The following is an 18530-nucleotide window of genomic DNA, read 5'->3' as shown; positions in this document are numbered from 1 at the left end:
TCTATTTTTCATTGTATTTTTCACTCTATTTTTCATTCGATTTTTCGTTGTATTTTTCGTTGTATTTATCATTGTACTTGTCATTGCACGTTTCATTGTACATTTAATTAAAATTAAAATTTCATGCGAAGTATTTATTCGATATATTAATCGGAATATATGTATATTAATCGAGGAATTTCTTCGAAATTTTATTCGACGATTTTAATTACGAATAAAATATCCGAGCCAATGTGTACGCGTTTAATTAAGAAAGCGATAAGCTAGACGTTGTTTAATTAATTTCAACAGAGTGTCACGCGCGGAAAATAATTGGAACGAGTCACCAGGCAGTCCGGATTATTTAAGCATCGTGCATGTAAAAAAAAGAAAAAAAAGAAATACTTACTCGCGGAGCCACGTCGGCATTTGCGAACCGTATAAACAACAATTTGGAAATCAGATCTGCGCGACAGCAGTCGATAACAGCCGGCGCAATAAAGTCTCGCACACGTGACACCGACTCTCGAAACGACTCTCTACGTACTCTCGAAGATACGAGATACTTCTGGGACAAACGATTCTCTATAATGCAAAACAACGTATTCAAATTTGTGATTGCAGAGACGTCGGAAATTTTGAAAAAAAAGATAGAGAGATCTTTTGTGACGAAATGTCTCGAATTAATTTCGTTCGACGACGTAATTTCGATGCTGCGTCGAACTTTCTGTTCGACACGTTAGTTATTCTTTTTTTGTAAGCATTAACGAAACGTGGAAAAATTCGAATTCGAACAAAAAACATGAAGCCGGACACTGCGTAAATATTGTGCTTCGATTTGATGTATTTTGAAAATTTGAGCTAACAGAAAACGTGAAGTCAGAAACTGCGTAAATATTGTTATTCGACCAGCGGTTTAAATATTGTTGTCCGACCAACGGTTTAAATTAAATATCATTATTCGATCAATGGTTCCAATATTGTTATTCGACCAACAGTTTCAATATCGATAGTCGACCAACAGTTTAAATATTGTTGTTTGACCGAGAGCTTAAATATTGTTATTTCACAGTTTCACAGACTTTCGCATGTGCGATTGTTTAAGTTAATACTCGTTGCAAATCGAAATTAATATATAATAATTCTATATATGTATAGAATAGAATATAATAGAATTGTATGTAGTAACATCTAATAACAAATAATATACAATAAATTAATATATAATAAATAATATATAATATTATATAATATTATTATTATTATTATTATTAACACGTTCCGTGCCACGTGTACCATCCATGGTACACGCTTGCATGTTTACTTAGTGAACTGAACAAATTGTTTACAAGAAATTTAGAACCGAAGAATCAATTTCCACCGCAACAATGGGCGTTGATAAGTTTTTGTTACGTTGTTATGTGTACGAGAATTAATAATTGCACGTAATACATCAAGTTTTAATAAAATATCAAAGTGTGAAGATTCGAGTAAAAAAAGCTCGGCACGGAACGTGTTAATATATATAATATTATATTATATTAATAATAATATATATAATATATATAAATAATAATATATAATATATAACAAATGATACATAATATACAATAACTAATTCTAATATATAGAATAGAATACATATTCTATATACAGAATCCTACAAGAAAAGCTAACGTGTCACAGAGCAGCTTAAAAAATGTCAAGAAAAATTGACAAATAAAACTAAAAATTATTCACTGATAATTCACATCGATCTCGATCAACGTTGTGCAAGTATAACAAAAAATAGAGTAATAATTTTGATCTTTCGAATAATTTCAGTAGCACGAAAATTACACTATATAAAAATTATAATATAGCAACACTGTCGTTCCCCAGACGTTTACAATCGTTTCCAATCGCGGCCACCCATTGTTGTTACAAATGCATCAAATACGCAGCCTATTTTGCACTCTCGAACATATATTTATATTAAAACTAATTACCTGGGATCATTCGCAGCGACTAGTTCTTCCTTTGAAATGAGCCGTTTATTTTGAAAGTGGCATAAGTCACTTTACCGTAGTGAAAAGTGGTGATTTTTTAATGTAATGTTTATACGAAATTATTTATACTGAGAAAAATATCAGTATCCTGAGATAACAAATACAAGTAAATCTTCTCGAAAGTTAGCATCCATATTTCTAAACGTGTTAAAACACGCAAACCCTTAAATATATCGACTTAATCCGAGAAAGATGATTTGTTGATTTTTGTTAATTTTTCATAGAGGTCTAGTGATTTAAGTTTAAAATTACTTAAAATATAAAAAAATATAATATAAATGCATTTTATTTTTACAATAATGCCAAACCTTTAAAATGACTAGATTAACTTAAATAAATATCCATTGTTAGTATAAAATTGACGCCTTAGAAAAGCATGCGCCTCTGAAGCGTATGATTATCTTTTACGTACGTTGTCATATGGTTATCTTTCTAGGGTTAAAAACAAAGTGACTTATGCCACTTTCATAATAAACGGCCCCAATGTCCAAAATTTTCCAAATTCCCACCAACGACGGCGTTCACCGTGAAACGCACATGCAACGTGCGCGCGCGCGGTCGCGCGAAACACCGTAGGACAGTAGTAGTCGTCGAATAGATGGGAAGATTAAAAGAAGAAACGAGAGGGAAGGAAGACAGGAGAGAAGAGTCGGAGCACAGCCCGGAGAGGGTAAGCACCGTGTTTGAAACGATTACTCGAAGCGGAAGGCTCGCAAGAAACTGAGCGTCGTTTAAGAACTGCCGGAGGACTAACTGCGGCTGACCTTCTCTCTCTCTCTCTCTCTCTCTCTCTCTCTCTCTCTCTGACTCTCTCCCTCCCTCTCTGACTCTCGCACATATACACAACACACAAGGTGGCGAAAAAGTTAATTAAGGGGACTGCTCGTGCGTAGTTTGTCATCAGCTTTGCCAGCCGGTTTTTACAGACAATTCGGGGACGGCCGCCGACGGGCACATTTTTTTTATTAGCTTACCGAAAGTATGACGTTCGCTTCGCGACAAAGGACACCGTGTCCGCGGTGTATAACGCGGTTAGAGCTTCTTCGTAGCGAAACACACCGTGTCGGTGTGTTAGAGATTCGTCGAGAACGAGACACCGTGCCGGCGAAATGCTACGCGCGTAATTGAAAAAAGTGCAGTCAACAGAGTTTTTAGTGCGCGGCTGGCCGAAACAACGATAGGTCCGCGTTACATTTTCGAGACGATGCAGCGTTCGTGTAACATTTACTTGGATTAATGTCGGGCGACACGTTGCATTTAATGAAACGCGAAATTATTCAAATTACGTCGTTTTTGTTGATATGGTTATTTTGATCGATATCCAGGAAATTCGCAAATTTTTTGATGCGTATCGTTGTTATTATTATTCACGAAGTTTTCAAATTTTTATACGTATATCGTTGTTCGTAGAATTTACAGATTTATGCGCATATATTGTTGCTAGACTGCGGATTTTATGCATTTATGACAACATCGTTTAATAATGCCAATATGTTATTTTGAACCTATTAAAATTATTAAGGAAAAAAATGCAATGTTGCTCCTATTTTTTGTAACGGATGCAGACTTGCAGGTTTTTTTATTTTGCATAAAGATTTGCAGTCTAATTATTACTGAAAGATTTCCAAATTGTTTGTATATATATTATTCACATAATCTCCAAATTTTTGCAACGATGATATAATAACCAGACGGCGGATCTTTATGCAAAATAAAAAATGTCTGATATCAATTTGCAAGACAGTCGAGCCAAGTATAATTACCTTTCTTTCTTTAACAACGTTGTTAAGTTCAAATTAATTAGCTTCTTTCAATCTTTTCACTGCTTTCAGTTTCACCGACCCATTTTTGCCATAAATGCATAAAATCCACGGTCTAATAATAAACACATTAACAAAAATTATGTACTCCAACAAATCACCTAAGAAACAACAAAACGCAGAAATGTTGCGCGAGTTGAATTGATTGCGAGCGCACGTTGAATCGATTCGAAGCGTGCAACAACGTTATAAAATAATATAAAATTGCATTCTGGCATTTATTACAATAGAAGTATGTAAGTACGTCGTCGAACTCGCGTTGAATCGATTTCAATTAAAACCGTTTCGCTTCTCGGGAAACCAAGTGTGTAACTAGCGAAACGTTCCCTCTGTGTTTCGCTCGGTTCATGATTTTAATGGACATTTGTTATTCACGCACGATGCAAAATTGCTCTCGCATATTGTTTCCTGATTTGCCCGGAGAACATAATACCGTGCATTATTCCCGTGAAACTTTATTTGGACATTTTCTATGGGAATAACGAAGCAATATTTTTACGCGAATTGGTCGCGACCTATAATTGTTCTCTCTGCAACGCGTATTTTCATATGTTTTCCTCGATTGTACGTTGCGTTGTCGACGAATTTGTTTAAACAACGGTTGTTCCGGGGAGCCTGCGATTAATTGAAATTTCCATCGAAATTATGTTTTGTTAAATATTTCATAGACAAAAATATGTAGAAATAAAAAATTATTAATATAATAATAATAATAATAATAATAATAGTAGTAGTAGTAGTAGTAGTAGTAGTAGTAGTAGTAGTAGTAGTAGTAATAATAATAATTATATTAATGTAATAATAATAATAGTAATAATAACGAATCTAATAATAATAATTTTGTTGGTTTTTATAGCGGGGGAAAACTTTCATCACAAGATCCCCATATTATAAGGACATTATTAACGGTATTATTAACGAATATATTAATAATAATAATAATAGTAATAGTAATAATAACGAATATAATAATAATAATTTTGTTGGTTTTTATAGCGGGAGAAAATCTTCAATAAGATCCCATATTATCATGATAATAATAATTAATATATTAATAATAGTAATAAAACGAATATGATATAATAATAATACCAACTTTATTTTTGGACGGGATAAAGCCCTTGTTACAGCGCGGGAAAGTAACAACAACGTGGCAGTTGCAAGGAAAAGGAAAATGTGCATGGAATAATAAAAATGTAAAGCATTTTTGCGAAACGTAGATCTCTTGCAATTTTAATGACTATTACGCTTGAGAAGCTCGTTGCAACGGAATGTAAAATATATGAGAAGGAAATATACGAACCACGTGCCGCAACATCGTGCAGAAAATTATCGATCGCGGTATCCACGTTCCCGAAAGAAAAATTCTCTCGTCTATTCTCTCGAATCACATCGGATCAACTTTCTCGATCGATCGGCGTTATTCAATGGAACGCGCCGCATTCCTAATTTCCATCGTACGAGGAGATCTCGATCATTTTTCCACGCCAGAGGGTTCAACTTCAATTTCCCTAGACTCTCGCCGGGCCCTATTTAATTAAGTCCACAGTATCCCTAGGCGTTTTGTAATTTAACATTATGCAGAGAGTATCGCAGCAAGAAGTTCCCGCCAGTTTTGCAAACTGAAATATTTACCGCGCGCTTCGCCGTGCCCGCGCCTTTCGCTTTGTACGTTCGAACTACATACCGGTTTAATTAGCACCGTTTCTTTTTCATACAGCAGCGGCTCATCGTTGCGTGATTACCGTGCAAAATTCTGTTTTTTAAGGCAGGCTTTGACGGTGATTAACGCCGGCGTTAATCGGCTAAATAATTTTACAAAATTGTAGCGTTTCATCGTAACGAATTGAAATGGAAACGTTATTGTTGCGTCGCGACTGCGTTTTTAACGTTCTTCTGCGGATCATTTTCGGAAATAAACCGTCTATTATGTTTATCCTGAATTGTTATAGAATATTTGCTTACAATTTGTTATTTGAAATACCATTTTATCCAGATCTGAAATTTATTCGAAGCATTCGGATCAAATTTCATTCGAAGAAGCTATTCGAAACATCAGTCGAATTCAATTCTATTCGAACAGTTTATTCGAAATATTTCTCGGATTCAATTTAATTCGAACAATTCACTCGAAATATTTCCCGAATTCAATTTAATTCGAACAATTCACCCGAAATATTTCTCGAATTCAATTTAATTCGAACGATTCATTCAAAATATTTCTCGAATTCAATTTAATTCGGACAATTCACTCGAAATATGTTTCGAATTCAATTTAATTCGAACAGTTTATTCGATGCATGTATTCGGAATTTTGCGAATTCGTTGATTCTCAAAAATAAAGCATCCGTTATACATTTCAGAATTATGCTACATTTTTATTCTAAAAATGAAACATCTGTTTTCTATTATTTGCCATTTAAAGTACTATTTAACCAAGCTTCGTCGAAGCGGCGATCTCTCAAAGATCCCAGGATCCAAATCGATCTTTTCAATCTATCCGATCTTTCAGTAGTTTCTTCGATCGAAATTAACCAATGGTACCCGACCGACCGACCGGCAAATGTTACTAAAACGCAATGCATAATGCAACCCGCGAAACATCCCGATTTGCATAATAATGGGAACTCTTTAATTATGCGAATAGAAACGCCGGGAAATTCGAACGGGGCGAACACCTGCTCGACTGCTATCTAATCTATAGAACGAAATCTCTTTTGGAAAGAGGAACACTCACACACACACACAGTCAGCGATGTATCCGGGGAATTTTTCATGACGAATAACACGCAGCAAATTGATTGTTATCTTGAATAATTTCAAAATACACATATTGTTTCAGATATTGTACGATTTCAGTTTACGTTCGTAAAGTGAAACATTAATGTATTCTCGTTACGTTTTTGCATCGTTGTCAGAAACAAATATACATGCGGCACGTGAATATGCGTAAAAGCTGCATTACGAGAGAATTCAGAAGCATCGCAAAATACAAACGCGTTGGGCAGTTGCCTTTAAATTATATTCCAATTACATGACGTTCGATTAATTATTGACAATTATAACACGTTAGCTTTTATCATTTATAATTTCTTATTACAATTAGAGATATTGTAATTTATAATCTCTTATTGTAATTGCTTATTATAATTTATAATTTCTTGTTATTATTATTATTATATATTTTATATAAATTACGATTTCTTATTATAATTAGTTATCGTAATTTATAATTCTTTATCATAACTAGTTATCGTAATTTATAATTTCTTATTATAATTAGTTATTATATAAATTGCAATTTCTTATTATAAAAATATTATATAACATATATATAATATATAACAGTATTATATAACATATATATAATATATAACAATATTATATAACATATATATAATATATAACAATATTATATAACATATATATAAAAATATTATATATATTATAACAACTTATACATAATTCATAATTCCTTATTACAATTAGTTATTATGAATTATAATTCCTTATCGTAATTCGTCATTATAATTTACATCTTATTAAAACTTGCCGATAAAATATTCAAACGTGTCACTGTTCAAGGATCTCTGTTTAAACAATTCCAGCGCAGAATCAAGTGCAGATGGGGAAGCTGGAGTGTCATTTTAATTGAATCCGCGTGTCAAAGCGGCGGGTACCATGAAAATTTCACGATATCTTAACGAAGTTTCGTTTCGGTCGCGTTTCGAAACGCGTAGGACGGCGCGACGAGACCTATTTCATCGAGCAATTTAACCGGTGATGAATGTCGTTTGAACATCTCCTGCGAGGCCGCGCGATTGAATTAGGTGGGCCGTGCACAGTATCAATGCCTAACGGTGCGTTTACGTGATAAATGATAACGTTCTTTAGATGGCCGCCGCGTCGCGTCTCCTCCGGCCCCCGCGGCACGCCGCGGCCCCCGGCCTCCTCCAGAAACACGGTTTGCCTCCGTGATTTTACGAGGATCTCCAATATCGTGCCACCCTCCCCTCCGGTGTAATATCGTTCCTTATGAGCCGTATTTTATCGGGAAATAATGGAAAGTACGCAGGTAAGTCCGTGTACTTAATGTCGATATTTGAACGACTCGACTCCTCGATTGCCGGCGAGATTTAAGGGCCCACGGATCGCCGCCGTTGCCGCCGTGAAAAATTCCATTCTGTCACGTCGATGCAGCTGCTCGGGGTGCAGGAGACACAGACAAAATTCGATAGAAATTTTTGGAGACAATTTTCTTTCGAATAATTACTTCCGAAGAAGAACTTTCGTTGCGTTATATTAATCGAAATAATTCTATTGACTTTTATGGACGAGATTGTTGCAATTATTGAACAATTTTTGTTGTGGAAGCATCGATCCAATATGCACTGGTGGAACAGACAATGTTAGTCAGGGTGCACGAGACACAGACAAAATTCGATAGAAATTTTTGGAGACAATTTTCTTTCGAATAATTACTTCCGAAGAAGAACTCTCGTTGCGTTATATTAATCGAAATAATTCTATTGACTTTTATGGACGAGATTGTAGCAATTATTGAACAATTTTTGTTGAGGAAGCATCGATCCAATATACACTGGTGGAACAGTCAATGTCAGTCAGGGTGCACGAGACACAGACAAAATTTGATAGAAATTTTTGGAGACAATTTTCTTTCGAATAATTACTTCCGAAGAAGAACTCTCGTTGCGTTATATTAATCGAAATAATTCTATTGATTTTTATGGACGAGATTGTTGCAATTATTGAACAATTTTTGTTGAGGAAGCATCGATCCAATATACACTGGTGGAACAGTCAATGTTAGTCAGGGTGCACGAGACACAGACAAAATTCGATAGAAATTTTTGGAGACAATTTTCTTTCGAATAATTACTTCCGAAGAAGAACTCTCGTTGCGTTATATTAATCGAAATAATTCTATTGATTTTTATGGACGAGATTGTAGCAATTATTGAACAATTTTTGTTGAGGAAGCATCGATCCAATATGCACTGGTGGAACAGTCAATGTTAGTCAGGGTGCACGAGACACAAACAAAATTCGATAGAAATTTTTGGAGACAATTTTCTTTCGAATAAGTACTTCGAAGAAGAACTCTCGTTGCGTTATATTAATCGAAATAAATCTATTGATTTTTATGGACGAGATTGTTGCAATTATTGAACAATTTTTGTTGAGGAAGCATCGATCCAATATACACTGGTGGAACGGTCAATGTTAGTCAGGGTGCACGAGACACAGACAAAATTCGATAGAAATTTTTGGAGACAATTTTCTTTCGAATAATTACTTCCGAAGAAGAACTCTCGTTGCGTTATATTAATCGAAATAATTCTATTGATTTTTATGGACGAGATTGTTGCAATTATTGAACAATTTTTGTTGTGGAAGCATCGATCTAATATACACTGGTGGAACAGTCAACGTTAGTCAGGGTGCACGAGACACAGACAAAATTCGATAGAAATTTTTGGAGACAATTTTCTTTCGAATAATTACTTCGAAGAAGAACTCTCGTTGCGTTATATTAATCGAAATAATTCTATTGATTTTTATGGATGAGATTGTAGCAATTATTATTGAACAATATTTTGAGGAAGCATCGATCCAATATATACTGGTGGAACAGTCAATGTTAGTTTAATAATATTGTTAGCAACAGTTTCGTAGTTTCGTTTGTTTTTAATCAACGAAATGGCAAGAGTAAAGAATGAACATCGAATAGATCGCGATCATTGTGTGTGAAATATTTGATGAGGCACCGTACGCGATTCTGCGTGAAACGATGCGTCGAAAATGTAGAATAAACGTTTTCCATAAAGCCCTTCGTTTTCGAGATAATTAACTCCGAAGTTTCCTCTGCAGTGCTCCAAGTAGAAATGGACAGCCACGGTCAGAGACAGACAAAGGTCGCAACTCGATTATCTCAGAAACGAAGCACTCTAGGATTATGTTTATTTCACATTTCTGTCTCAGTTTTCTACGTAGATTCCACGCATTTCAAAAGGTCTACAATGTTCTTGCTAAATACCCTTGCAATAGCACTCTTGGCTTATTTTAATTCTATAGAAAGCGTGTAAAACAATTTTCACCGATTGAAATGACTCGAAAGTCGACTGGAAAAGTAGGAGATTATGCGAGGATCGGCATTCTCATTGTAACTGTACAGTAGAACCTCGATTATTATTTTTACTATGTTGTATAACTAATTTCTATTATGTTCTACAATTCATTTAAATAATTTTTACTTTGTTGCATAATTAATTTGTGCTATCTTGCGCAGTCAGTTTTTACTACTGTGTTGCACAACTTAAATTTTACTTTGTTGCACAATTAATTTCTACTGTGCTATCGATTATTATTTTTACTATGTTGTATAACTAATTTCTATTATGTTCTACAATTAATTTAATTAATATTTACTTTATTGCACAATTAATTTGTGCTATCTCGCGCAGTCAATTTTTACTACTGTGTTGCACAACTTAAATTTTACTTTCTTGCACAATTAATTTCTATTATGCTATCGATTATTATTTTTACTATGTTGTATAACTAATTTCTATTATGTTCTACAATTAATTTAATTAATATTTACTTTGTTGCATAATTAATTTGTGCTATCTTGCGCAGTCAATTTTTACTACTGTGTTGCACAATTAATGTTTACTTTGTTGCACAATTAATTTCTACTATGCTGCACTATTAATTTCTGCTATGCCGGACAATTAATTTTGTCCATGTTGAACAATTAATTTCTACCATGTTGCACAATTAATTTCTAGCACGCTGTCTAATGAATATCAGCGTTTCCTCGCATCGTTTTAAATCGAATCGTCGAACGTGGAACGCTTTGGAATAATTAATAAAGATTGGACATTGGTAATTCGGATAATCGAGGTTATATTAATTAGAAATTCCGGAATATTTCCTCGGACGATGAACGCGACTGAAATTGTCGAATAGTCAGTTCGGACAAACGGCGAGGGTCGTACGTTTCAGGAGCCTCCACGGCACTGTGGACTATTGTCACACAATTCAGGATACTCTGAGGATGCTAAGCCTGATTTGCGTTCGAATGTTCGAAAGTCCCTCTGAAATGCAAATTTCGGGGATCGTAACTAATGCCGGGTCCAAGACGGTTGGTTCTGGTCAACTTGGCCATTGTTAGCCGCGCGTTTGGCTTCTTGCGGTATATGGGTTACGTCACGAACTTGCTTTGTGCTACGAATCATCGATATGGAATATTCGAATGGAATATAAGAGTCGTTTATTTTGAAAGTGGCATAAGTCACTTTACAGTAATGAAAAGTGGTGATTTTTTTCATGTTTATACGATATTATTTGTACTGAGAAAAATATCAGTATTCTGAGATAACAAATACAAGTAAATCTTCTCGAAACGTATTATATTTATGAACGTATATTTTGAACGAATATTTTTATAATTTATTATATATTTATTAAATATTATAATATATATTATATATTTTATATATTATATAATATATAAAATTATAAAATAAATTATTAAATATATAAAATATATTATTTATATCCACGCTAATTAGAAGCAGCTTTTTGAAAATTTGTCGCAACGATTTGAAGTCCACGTTCACGGCGATATAATAATACATATATATATCGCAGAAAGCACTTCGTTCCGGATCGTTTTAACGAATTAACGTTTCATCAAAGACGCGAGTGTGGAATAAGTGTCTCGTTAAATTTAGAAGAGCTTTTTAACGATTGAGGTTTCATTAGAGACAAAACAATCTACCGAGCCATTCATCCCTTCTCGAATACCTCTTTAACGATTGCAGGGTTTCGTTAAATGGTGAGACCGTCTAATAAGTACTTCATGCTCGTGCTCGAATGTCTGTTCAACCATTTGTGGTTTTGTTGCACGTGGAACGGTCCAATGTAAGTATTTCATCGATAATTCTAGGAGATTGAACAGTTTATAATTTCGTTAAAGGTGAAACAGGCCAGCAAATAGTTTATTAATCGATCCGAAAGATCTCCTTAATCATTTATAATTTTGTTCAACACGAAAAAAGTCTAACAAGTACTTTATTAATTCTACAGGATCTTCGTGATAATTTATAGCTTTTTCAAGCGTAAAGCGATCTAATAAATACTTCGTTAATTCTAGAGGATTATCCAGGCTTCAAAATCAAAGTGTAAGATCGATTTTCGAAATATATTTTTGCAAGAAGACGATTCTATAAGATTATTCTTGAAGACACTGCTCGAATAATATATCGAATGAATTCTTCGAGTGATATTTTATTCGAATAATATATCGAATGAATTCTTCGAGTGATATTTTATTCGAATAATATATCCAATAAATTCTTTGAGTAATATTCGATTCGAATAATATATCGAATAAATTCTACGAGTAATATTCGATTCGAATAATATATCGAATAAATTCTTCGAGTAATATTCGATTCGAATAATATATCGACTAAATTCTTCGAGTAATGTTCAATTCGAATAAATTCTTCGAGTAATATTCGATTCGAATAATATATCCAATAAATTCTTCGAGTAATATCCGATTCGAATAATATCCGATTCGACTAATATATCGAATAAATTCTTCGAGTAAAATTGTATTCGACTAATATATCGAATGAATTCTTCGAATAACATTCTATTCGACTAAGATGTCGAATGAATTCTTCGAATAACATTGTATTCAATTGAATGAATTCTTCGAATAAAATTCTACTCGACCAAATTCAACGAATAAAATGGTCTTCTTTATTCTGCTAAATTCCGTTCAACATGCCAACCAGTAAAAAATAATGAAAAGACCATGAGAATATACGCGAGGTATAAAAATGTTCCGGTATGATTTCCGACGGAGGAAACTCGAGTTTCGACAGCCCGGCGAAAAGTGTCTAATTCCGCATAAAGAGCCGGGTTCCATAAACATCCCAAGAGGACCATACCGGTGCACCATTCGGTGTACCTAATTTATCAAAACGGCCAAGAGCGAAAGGAGCCGGGAGAGTCGCGGCGCGGTACGGGGAAGAGTTCGGCGGTGTTCGTTCGTCAGGGAGCATGTTAACAACTCCCAGACGCTTTGGCCGAATGGCTCGCCATTCGGTAGCTCCTCCCTTCTTATCGCAGCGTTAGCTGGAAGCGTCCCCGCCGAGCTTAGGCGAACTTACACGGGATAATAGCCGGCCGCAGACGGCACGGGACTTTCAAATATACTTACAGGTAGGAGTTCGCTTGGTCCCAGCCAACTATTTCCGTTACGACGAAGAGGCCGGAAGTGAGCGGCCGCGGGGACGACCGGCCCGAGGTCACATCGGTAATCGCGGCGACATGCCTCCAATAGCTGCTGGTGTTGGCCTGCTTGTGCGGCAGAATCGTCAGGAACGAGTTCCCGTCCTCGCTGAACACCGGCGCCTCGAACTGCTCGACCCATCCGTGCTTCTCGAAGTACTCCAGCCTCTGCGACCATGAATATTTCATTCGGCATAACGCCGCCGACCGAATCCACCCGCCCCCGAAAAATTCCGCCCTCGAATTCCCTTTCTGCGGCTTCAATTTTAACGGTGTTTCAAGGTTCAAGGTTATAGCGGGGTCGCGGGTCATTGAATTCGCCTCGACGACGCCGCACGGTTGGGTCACCGAACGCGGTAATAAATCGTTCGAAATAGAATATTTATTCGGATGAAAAGTTCATTCGTCTGTGGTTCGTTTCGTTGGAAATAGGGGCTATGATTTGGCTGACCACTTAATTCAATTTGGTGATTAGTAATGAATTGCTTATTTATGCGATATTTAATGGACTCGCACTTCCAGTTTCATTTTTTTTGGAAATGAATTCTACTAACCACAGTAACTGGTGCAGATTTTTTCAATACTATGACTATGGACCAGTTACTCAGACTAGTGGAATTCATTTTCGGGACAGATCACAAAAATCCGGAAAATCCATTCCACTAGTCTCAGTAACTGGTCCACCTAGGCCGGTAGCAAAATTTGGGACCAGTTACTGAGACTAGTGGGATTGATTTCTCAACAGATCGCAAAAGTCCGGGAAATGAATTCTACTAGTCTCAGTAACTGGTCCCTCTAGGCCAACAGCAAAATTTTGGACCAGTTACCGAGACTAGTAGAATTCGTTTTCCGTATTTGTGGGAATCGGAAGACATAGAAATGAGAGATGCCAAAAATCCCGAAAATGAATTCTACTAGTCTCAGTAACTGGTCCACTTGGGTCGATAGCAAAATTTGGGGGACCAGTTACTGAGACTAGTGGAATTCATTTTCCGGATTTTTGGGATCTCTTCAGAAATCAATCCCACTAGCCTCAGTAACTGGTCTACCTAGGTCTACAGCAAAATTTGGGACCAGTTACTGAGACTAGTGGAAGTCATTTTCCGGATTTTTGGGATCTCTTCAGAAATCGATCCCACTAGTCTCCGTAATTGGTCCATCTAGGTCTACAGCAAAATTTTGGACCAGTTACTGAGACTAGTAGGATGCATTTTCGGAAAAGATGAGAATGCAATGAGTGATGCGACTAGGGAGAGGACATGTCACTTAAGTATGATTAGAATAAAATATTTTACGGACAGGAATTAGATAAAAATTGTGAAATTGTGTTGCTTCGTGCAGTAATGTCAACACGTCGGAAGTAAACGTCCGAATTTTTAGGGAATTGCAATCAGAGAAATGCAGATTTACTCGACAAATATCAAACACCATGAAACTCGGTTGTTTAAAATTGGATGAATTGTAAGCCACGACGAGACATTGCTTAATGAAAACGTACGTAACGCGTTGCAACAAGCTAATTGCGCACAGTCTTTTGTCCGCATGAATATAATTCGAACACTTGCGCACGTTTTCTGAAATTATTATTCGAATACGTTCGCGCGTGCATTGTTCGTTCGATGGTACAGGAAACACGTCGAATCGAATTTTAATTATGCAAAACGAACACGCCAGAAACAGTTCGGAAAAATTCAGTATTCAGCTTCACTTTATTAATCATTTTTAACAACGGTTTCGTTAGGCGGTTTCCGCTTCTCCTTTCGAAACCTCAAAAATGTATCATCGCTAAGACGATCTTACAACAATTTAAAAACGGTTCGTGTCAATCCAGAAGAAGAAAAAAAGAAGAATTTCCAATACCGCGGATCTCACGAAACACCGAATAATCGATAAAGTAATTAAAAATTTCATTTTCCACTAGAGAGAAATATATCCTAATTAAACCGCGGCGGCGCTGTTAAATATCGAAAATCAAATCTCCGAAATTCAAGTATCGCAAAATGAAAACATTCGATATTAAAATATCGAAAACGAAACTATCGGAAAACCGAGAAAATAATTTCGAATAAAATTTTCTTCGGATAGAGAATGCGCAAATTAAACGTGGCCCGGTCCCTCGAGCCCCGGAAAATACGATCATCGATCTCCCTTCTCGCATTATCGCGAGCTGTAATTAAATTAACAATGTCTGCGATCGGGTCAGCAGGGACCCGGCCTTCGCGCGGCGCGGACCACAGTATTTCCAGCCGCGAGCCGAGCTCGACGACAATAATAAAACTGCGCCGATCATCGTTTCTTTTTTAAAACGACCCCGAGGGATGGGTTGCCGTGGCAAAAAAAAGCGCGGGAACATTCTGCGGAAGAGGAGCCGCAGAGTTATCGGCGGCCATCTTGTCGAAGCTGGAAATTAGCTGCGGAAGGATCGGAGGAAAAGAGAGCCGGGGACGGCCAGGAGAGAAGGAAAGAGAGGCGGCTCGTCTCTCGGCCCCATCGTCGACGTATACGTACCACGGTGCAATTCGGTACAAGACCGTCGACGTAACAGAAATGGAAGTACGCCTTGTTCTGCACTCGGTTCATCCAGGTCGCGTACACGAGATTGTCCGTGGGAAAAGCGACGGCAGATAAAATCCGTTCCTGGGAGTTTAACTCGGCCGGATGTTCGATTTCAGTTAAGCTCACGTTACCGCGGACCACATTCTCCAAGTCGACGTAGAACAGCTTCACCGTAGGATTCGCAGTGCCACTCTGCAACAGAAATCGGGCGATCGCTGCAATATACGTTCCAATATTGCGCGAGAATCGCGGACGTCACTCGACCACCGTAATTCCTGTCGGCGATACGACGCACGGGAACCGGTCCAATGAAATTTTAATCGTGCCAGATGGACCTCGAAAACGGCCCTCGAAAACGCTCGATTTTATTTCGATCATTTCTTCGACAGCAATAACGGTAATAGACCGTAATCTTTATGCGGGAAATATTTTATAAGGAACGGCGCGCGCCTATGGAATTTATTGCTATTTAGAAGGAACGTCGATGCTTCGACTACAAGACCGATCCACGCTGCGAGACCGAATAAATCGTTTTCTAGGGAACTGAAATTTTTCGAATAATTTTCACGCGATTCTGCGCGGAACGGTGCGTCGAAAGTGTGGAATAAAGTTTTTTCATATTGGCCTCCGTGTTCGAGATAATTAACGCCGAAAGTTCGCGCGTACACGCGGCAAGTGGAAACGGTCAGCCATGCGTCAGCCGTGCGCTAACGCGAACGAAGGTAGTAAATCTTTAATCCGCGTTATCTCGAATATGAAACATTGTAAGAAAAATATGTAGTCCACATTTTCTACGCGGTCTTGCATGCAGATTCGCCCGGTTTTGAAAAATGAATACTACATCCACTGGAAAGCCATAAATTCTACTGTGAATCGCACTGTGTAACACACCGGGAAGAAACATCGTAGCATTTTTGTGACAGATGCGAAATTACGTGCGCGAAATTTTAAAGATAAATACCGAAATTGGCGAGAAGTACTGCACTGTTCGTTCGTATGAATTAACAGTGTTAGAAATAAACAGTGTTACGAATAACTATTGTTAATTCACTGGCTAGTTTCTGACATTTAATATTAGATTTGCGGAGCACAAAGAACAGCTGTTTTACATTAGTATACAAAAGTAACAGTGAGACATTTATTCTGATTTTTAACATGTGTTACTGTAACATTTGCCGTAAGTAACATATAAATTGGACAAATAACTCATTAATGTATCTTTACGATACGAATAATCGTAAATTAAAAATCGTAAATCTAGTAAATTTAGTAAAATCTAGTGAAACTGTCTCGCGTTTTATTGAAGCTCTATTCACCCGTTAATCGAATTTTTAATTATTATGCTGGACTAACGGAGAATCTAAACAATCTCTTTTTCATGTGATTATTGGCACATGATTGCCATAACTAGCGTCACTGAACAACTCGCCGAGACCCTTTCAATTATAAATCGCAGCCCCTCGAAGACCATAAAATCCTCGCCGACGTAAAATACGTTAAAATCGGTAGAAAAATCGCGGTAAAAAAAATACGTCGAGAGACAGATCAACGAATAACAATCATAAACGATGTACTCGACGCGGCGATGGTCCGCAGTTCTATATAAAAGCCGTCGACTCGTTCGCCGAGCGAAAGCGAACAAATAAAGAAAATTCTAAACACGAGCCGCGCGCCAAAAACTGATGAACTATTTATCGGCGGAACAGGGTCGCGAGCGAGGAGCGAGCGGGGGCTCTTTTAAAATTCGCCCCGAGCCGCCGGATTTAAATAATCCCGGTGTATATTATACATTTAGCGGGAGGCCGCGCTCAATGCTTAATCGAATAATATCGTTGCCGTTGGGGCGAGATCTGTGCGCGCGTCTCATTGTATCACGGACGAATTGAAAATTACGAATAATGGGCCCGCCGGAGCATCGGGGCTGGCCCGCACAAAAGATAAACATGCCCCGGCGGAATATTAAGCGAGCCTCGTCGCTCGTTGATTATTTAACACGAAAAGAACGTCCTTTGAATTTTTGCCCCGGCGAGAGATCTTATAATAACACGAACAGATTTTTCCATCCGTGCATCGTCCGTCCGATTGTTGCACAGCCCGCCGCTGTGCAAATAAACCGAATATAATTGGCCTCGGTCGCCTCGTTCGAATTCAGCCGGTTTCGAAATGTTCGAGGAGAGAATTCGTTTCGGGAACCGCGCGATCGCGGCCGCGGGAACGTAAACTTATAAACCGTGATTACGTTATCGCGAAACAAAAAGGAGCCTCGCCGTCGCGTCGCAGCGATATTAAAAGAACGATGAACATAAATTCCGCGCGCGCTGTTCTTCTTCCCCGTGCAGAGCGCGCGCGCGCGCGCGCACACGCGACGGACGAGAATTTAATCAGAACGTCGTATCAGAATTTAATTACTCGGTCGGTAATTAGTTCCGGTCCCGACCCGGAAATCCATCCGCGATCCCGTTTTACAACGGAGAGGAGGGATCCTTCTGGCTGTCGTCCGTCCACCGCGATTTTTCTCCGCGATAATTCCCCGCGATCGAACGAAGATATTGTTCCGAGCAGACCGCGACTTGTTAACGCGGCGGGGCCGAGATCTTGAACGTTCGCAGTCGGTTTCGAGCTGTTCAAATATTTTCAGGTGTACTCGATACGAGATCGCGTTTTCTTCGCTTTCTTTGGAACCGCGGAAGATGATATCATTTTTTGCGAGAGATTAAAGAAATGTAATAAGAAATTGAAATAGTGAGAAGTATAAGAAGAAATTGAACTGGTAAGAAATATAATAAGAAATTGA

The 18530-nt window shown here is 37.5% G+C and overlaps 1 protein-coding gene across 4 annotated transcripts in view; it reads right to left on the bottom strand.

Annotated features, from left to right (window-relative positions):
* Window positions 1-18530, bottom strand: part of LOC117221967 (venom dipeptidyl peptidase 4) — a 440681-nt gene that overhangs the window by 109828 nt on the left and 312323 nt on the right. For all 4 annotated transcript variants that reach the window (XM_033473358.2, XM_033473359.2, XM_033473357.2 and 1 more), the window contains 2 exons: window positions 15689-15928; window positions 13110-13348 (listed from right to left, as the gene is read on the bottom strand). In XM_033473358.2, coding sequence (XP_033329249.1) covers window positions 13110-13348; window positions 15689-15928 — 479 coding nt within the window. The remainder of the gene's footprint in view (window positions 1-13109; window positions 13349-15688; window positions 15929-18530) is intronic.

Source organism: Megalopta genalis, chromosome 3, assembly GCF_051020955.1.
Source record: "Megalopta genalis isolate 19385.01 chromosome 3, iyMegGena1_principal, whole genome shotgun sequence".
In the NCBI taxonomy this organism is placed as follows: Eukaryota; Metazoa; Arthropoda; class Insecta; order Hymenoptera; family Halictidae; genus Megalopta; species Megalopta genalis.
The sequence above is the reverse complement of the archived record's forward strand: the minus strand, read 5'-3'. Positions and strand labels throughout refer to the sequence as shown.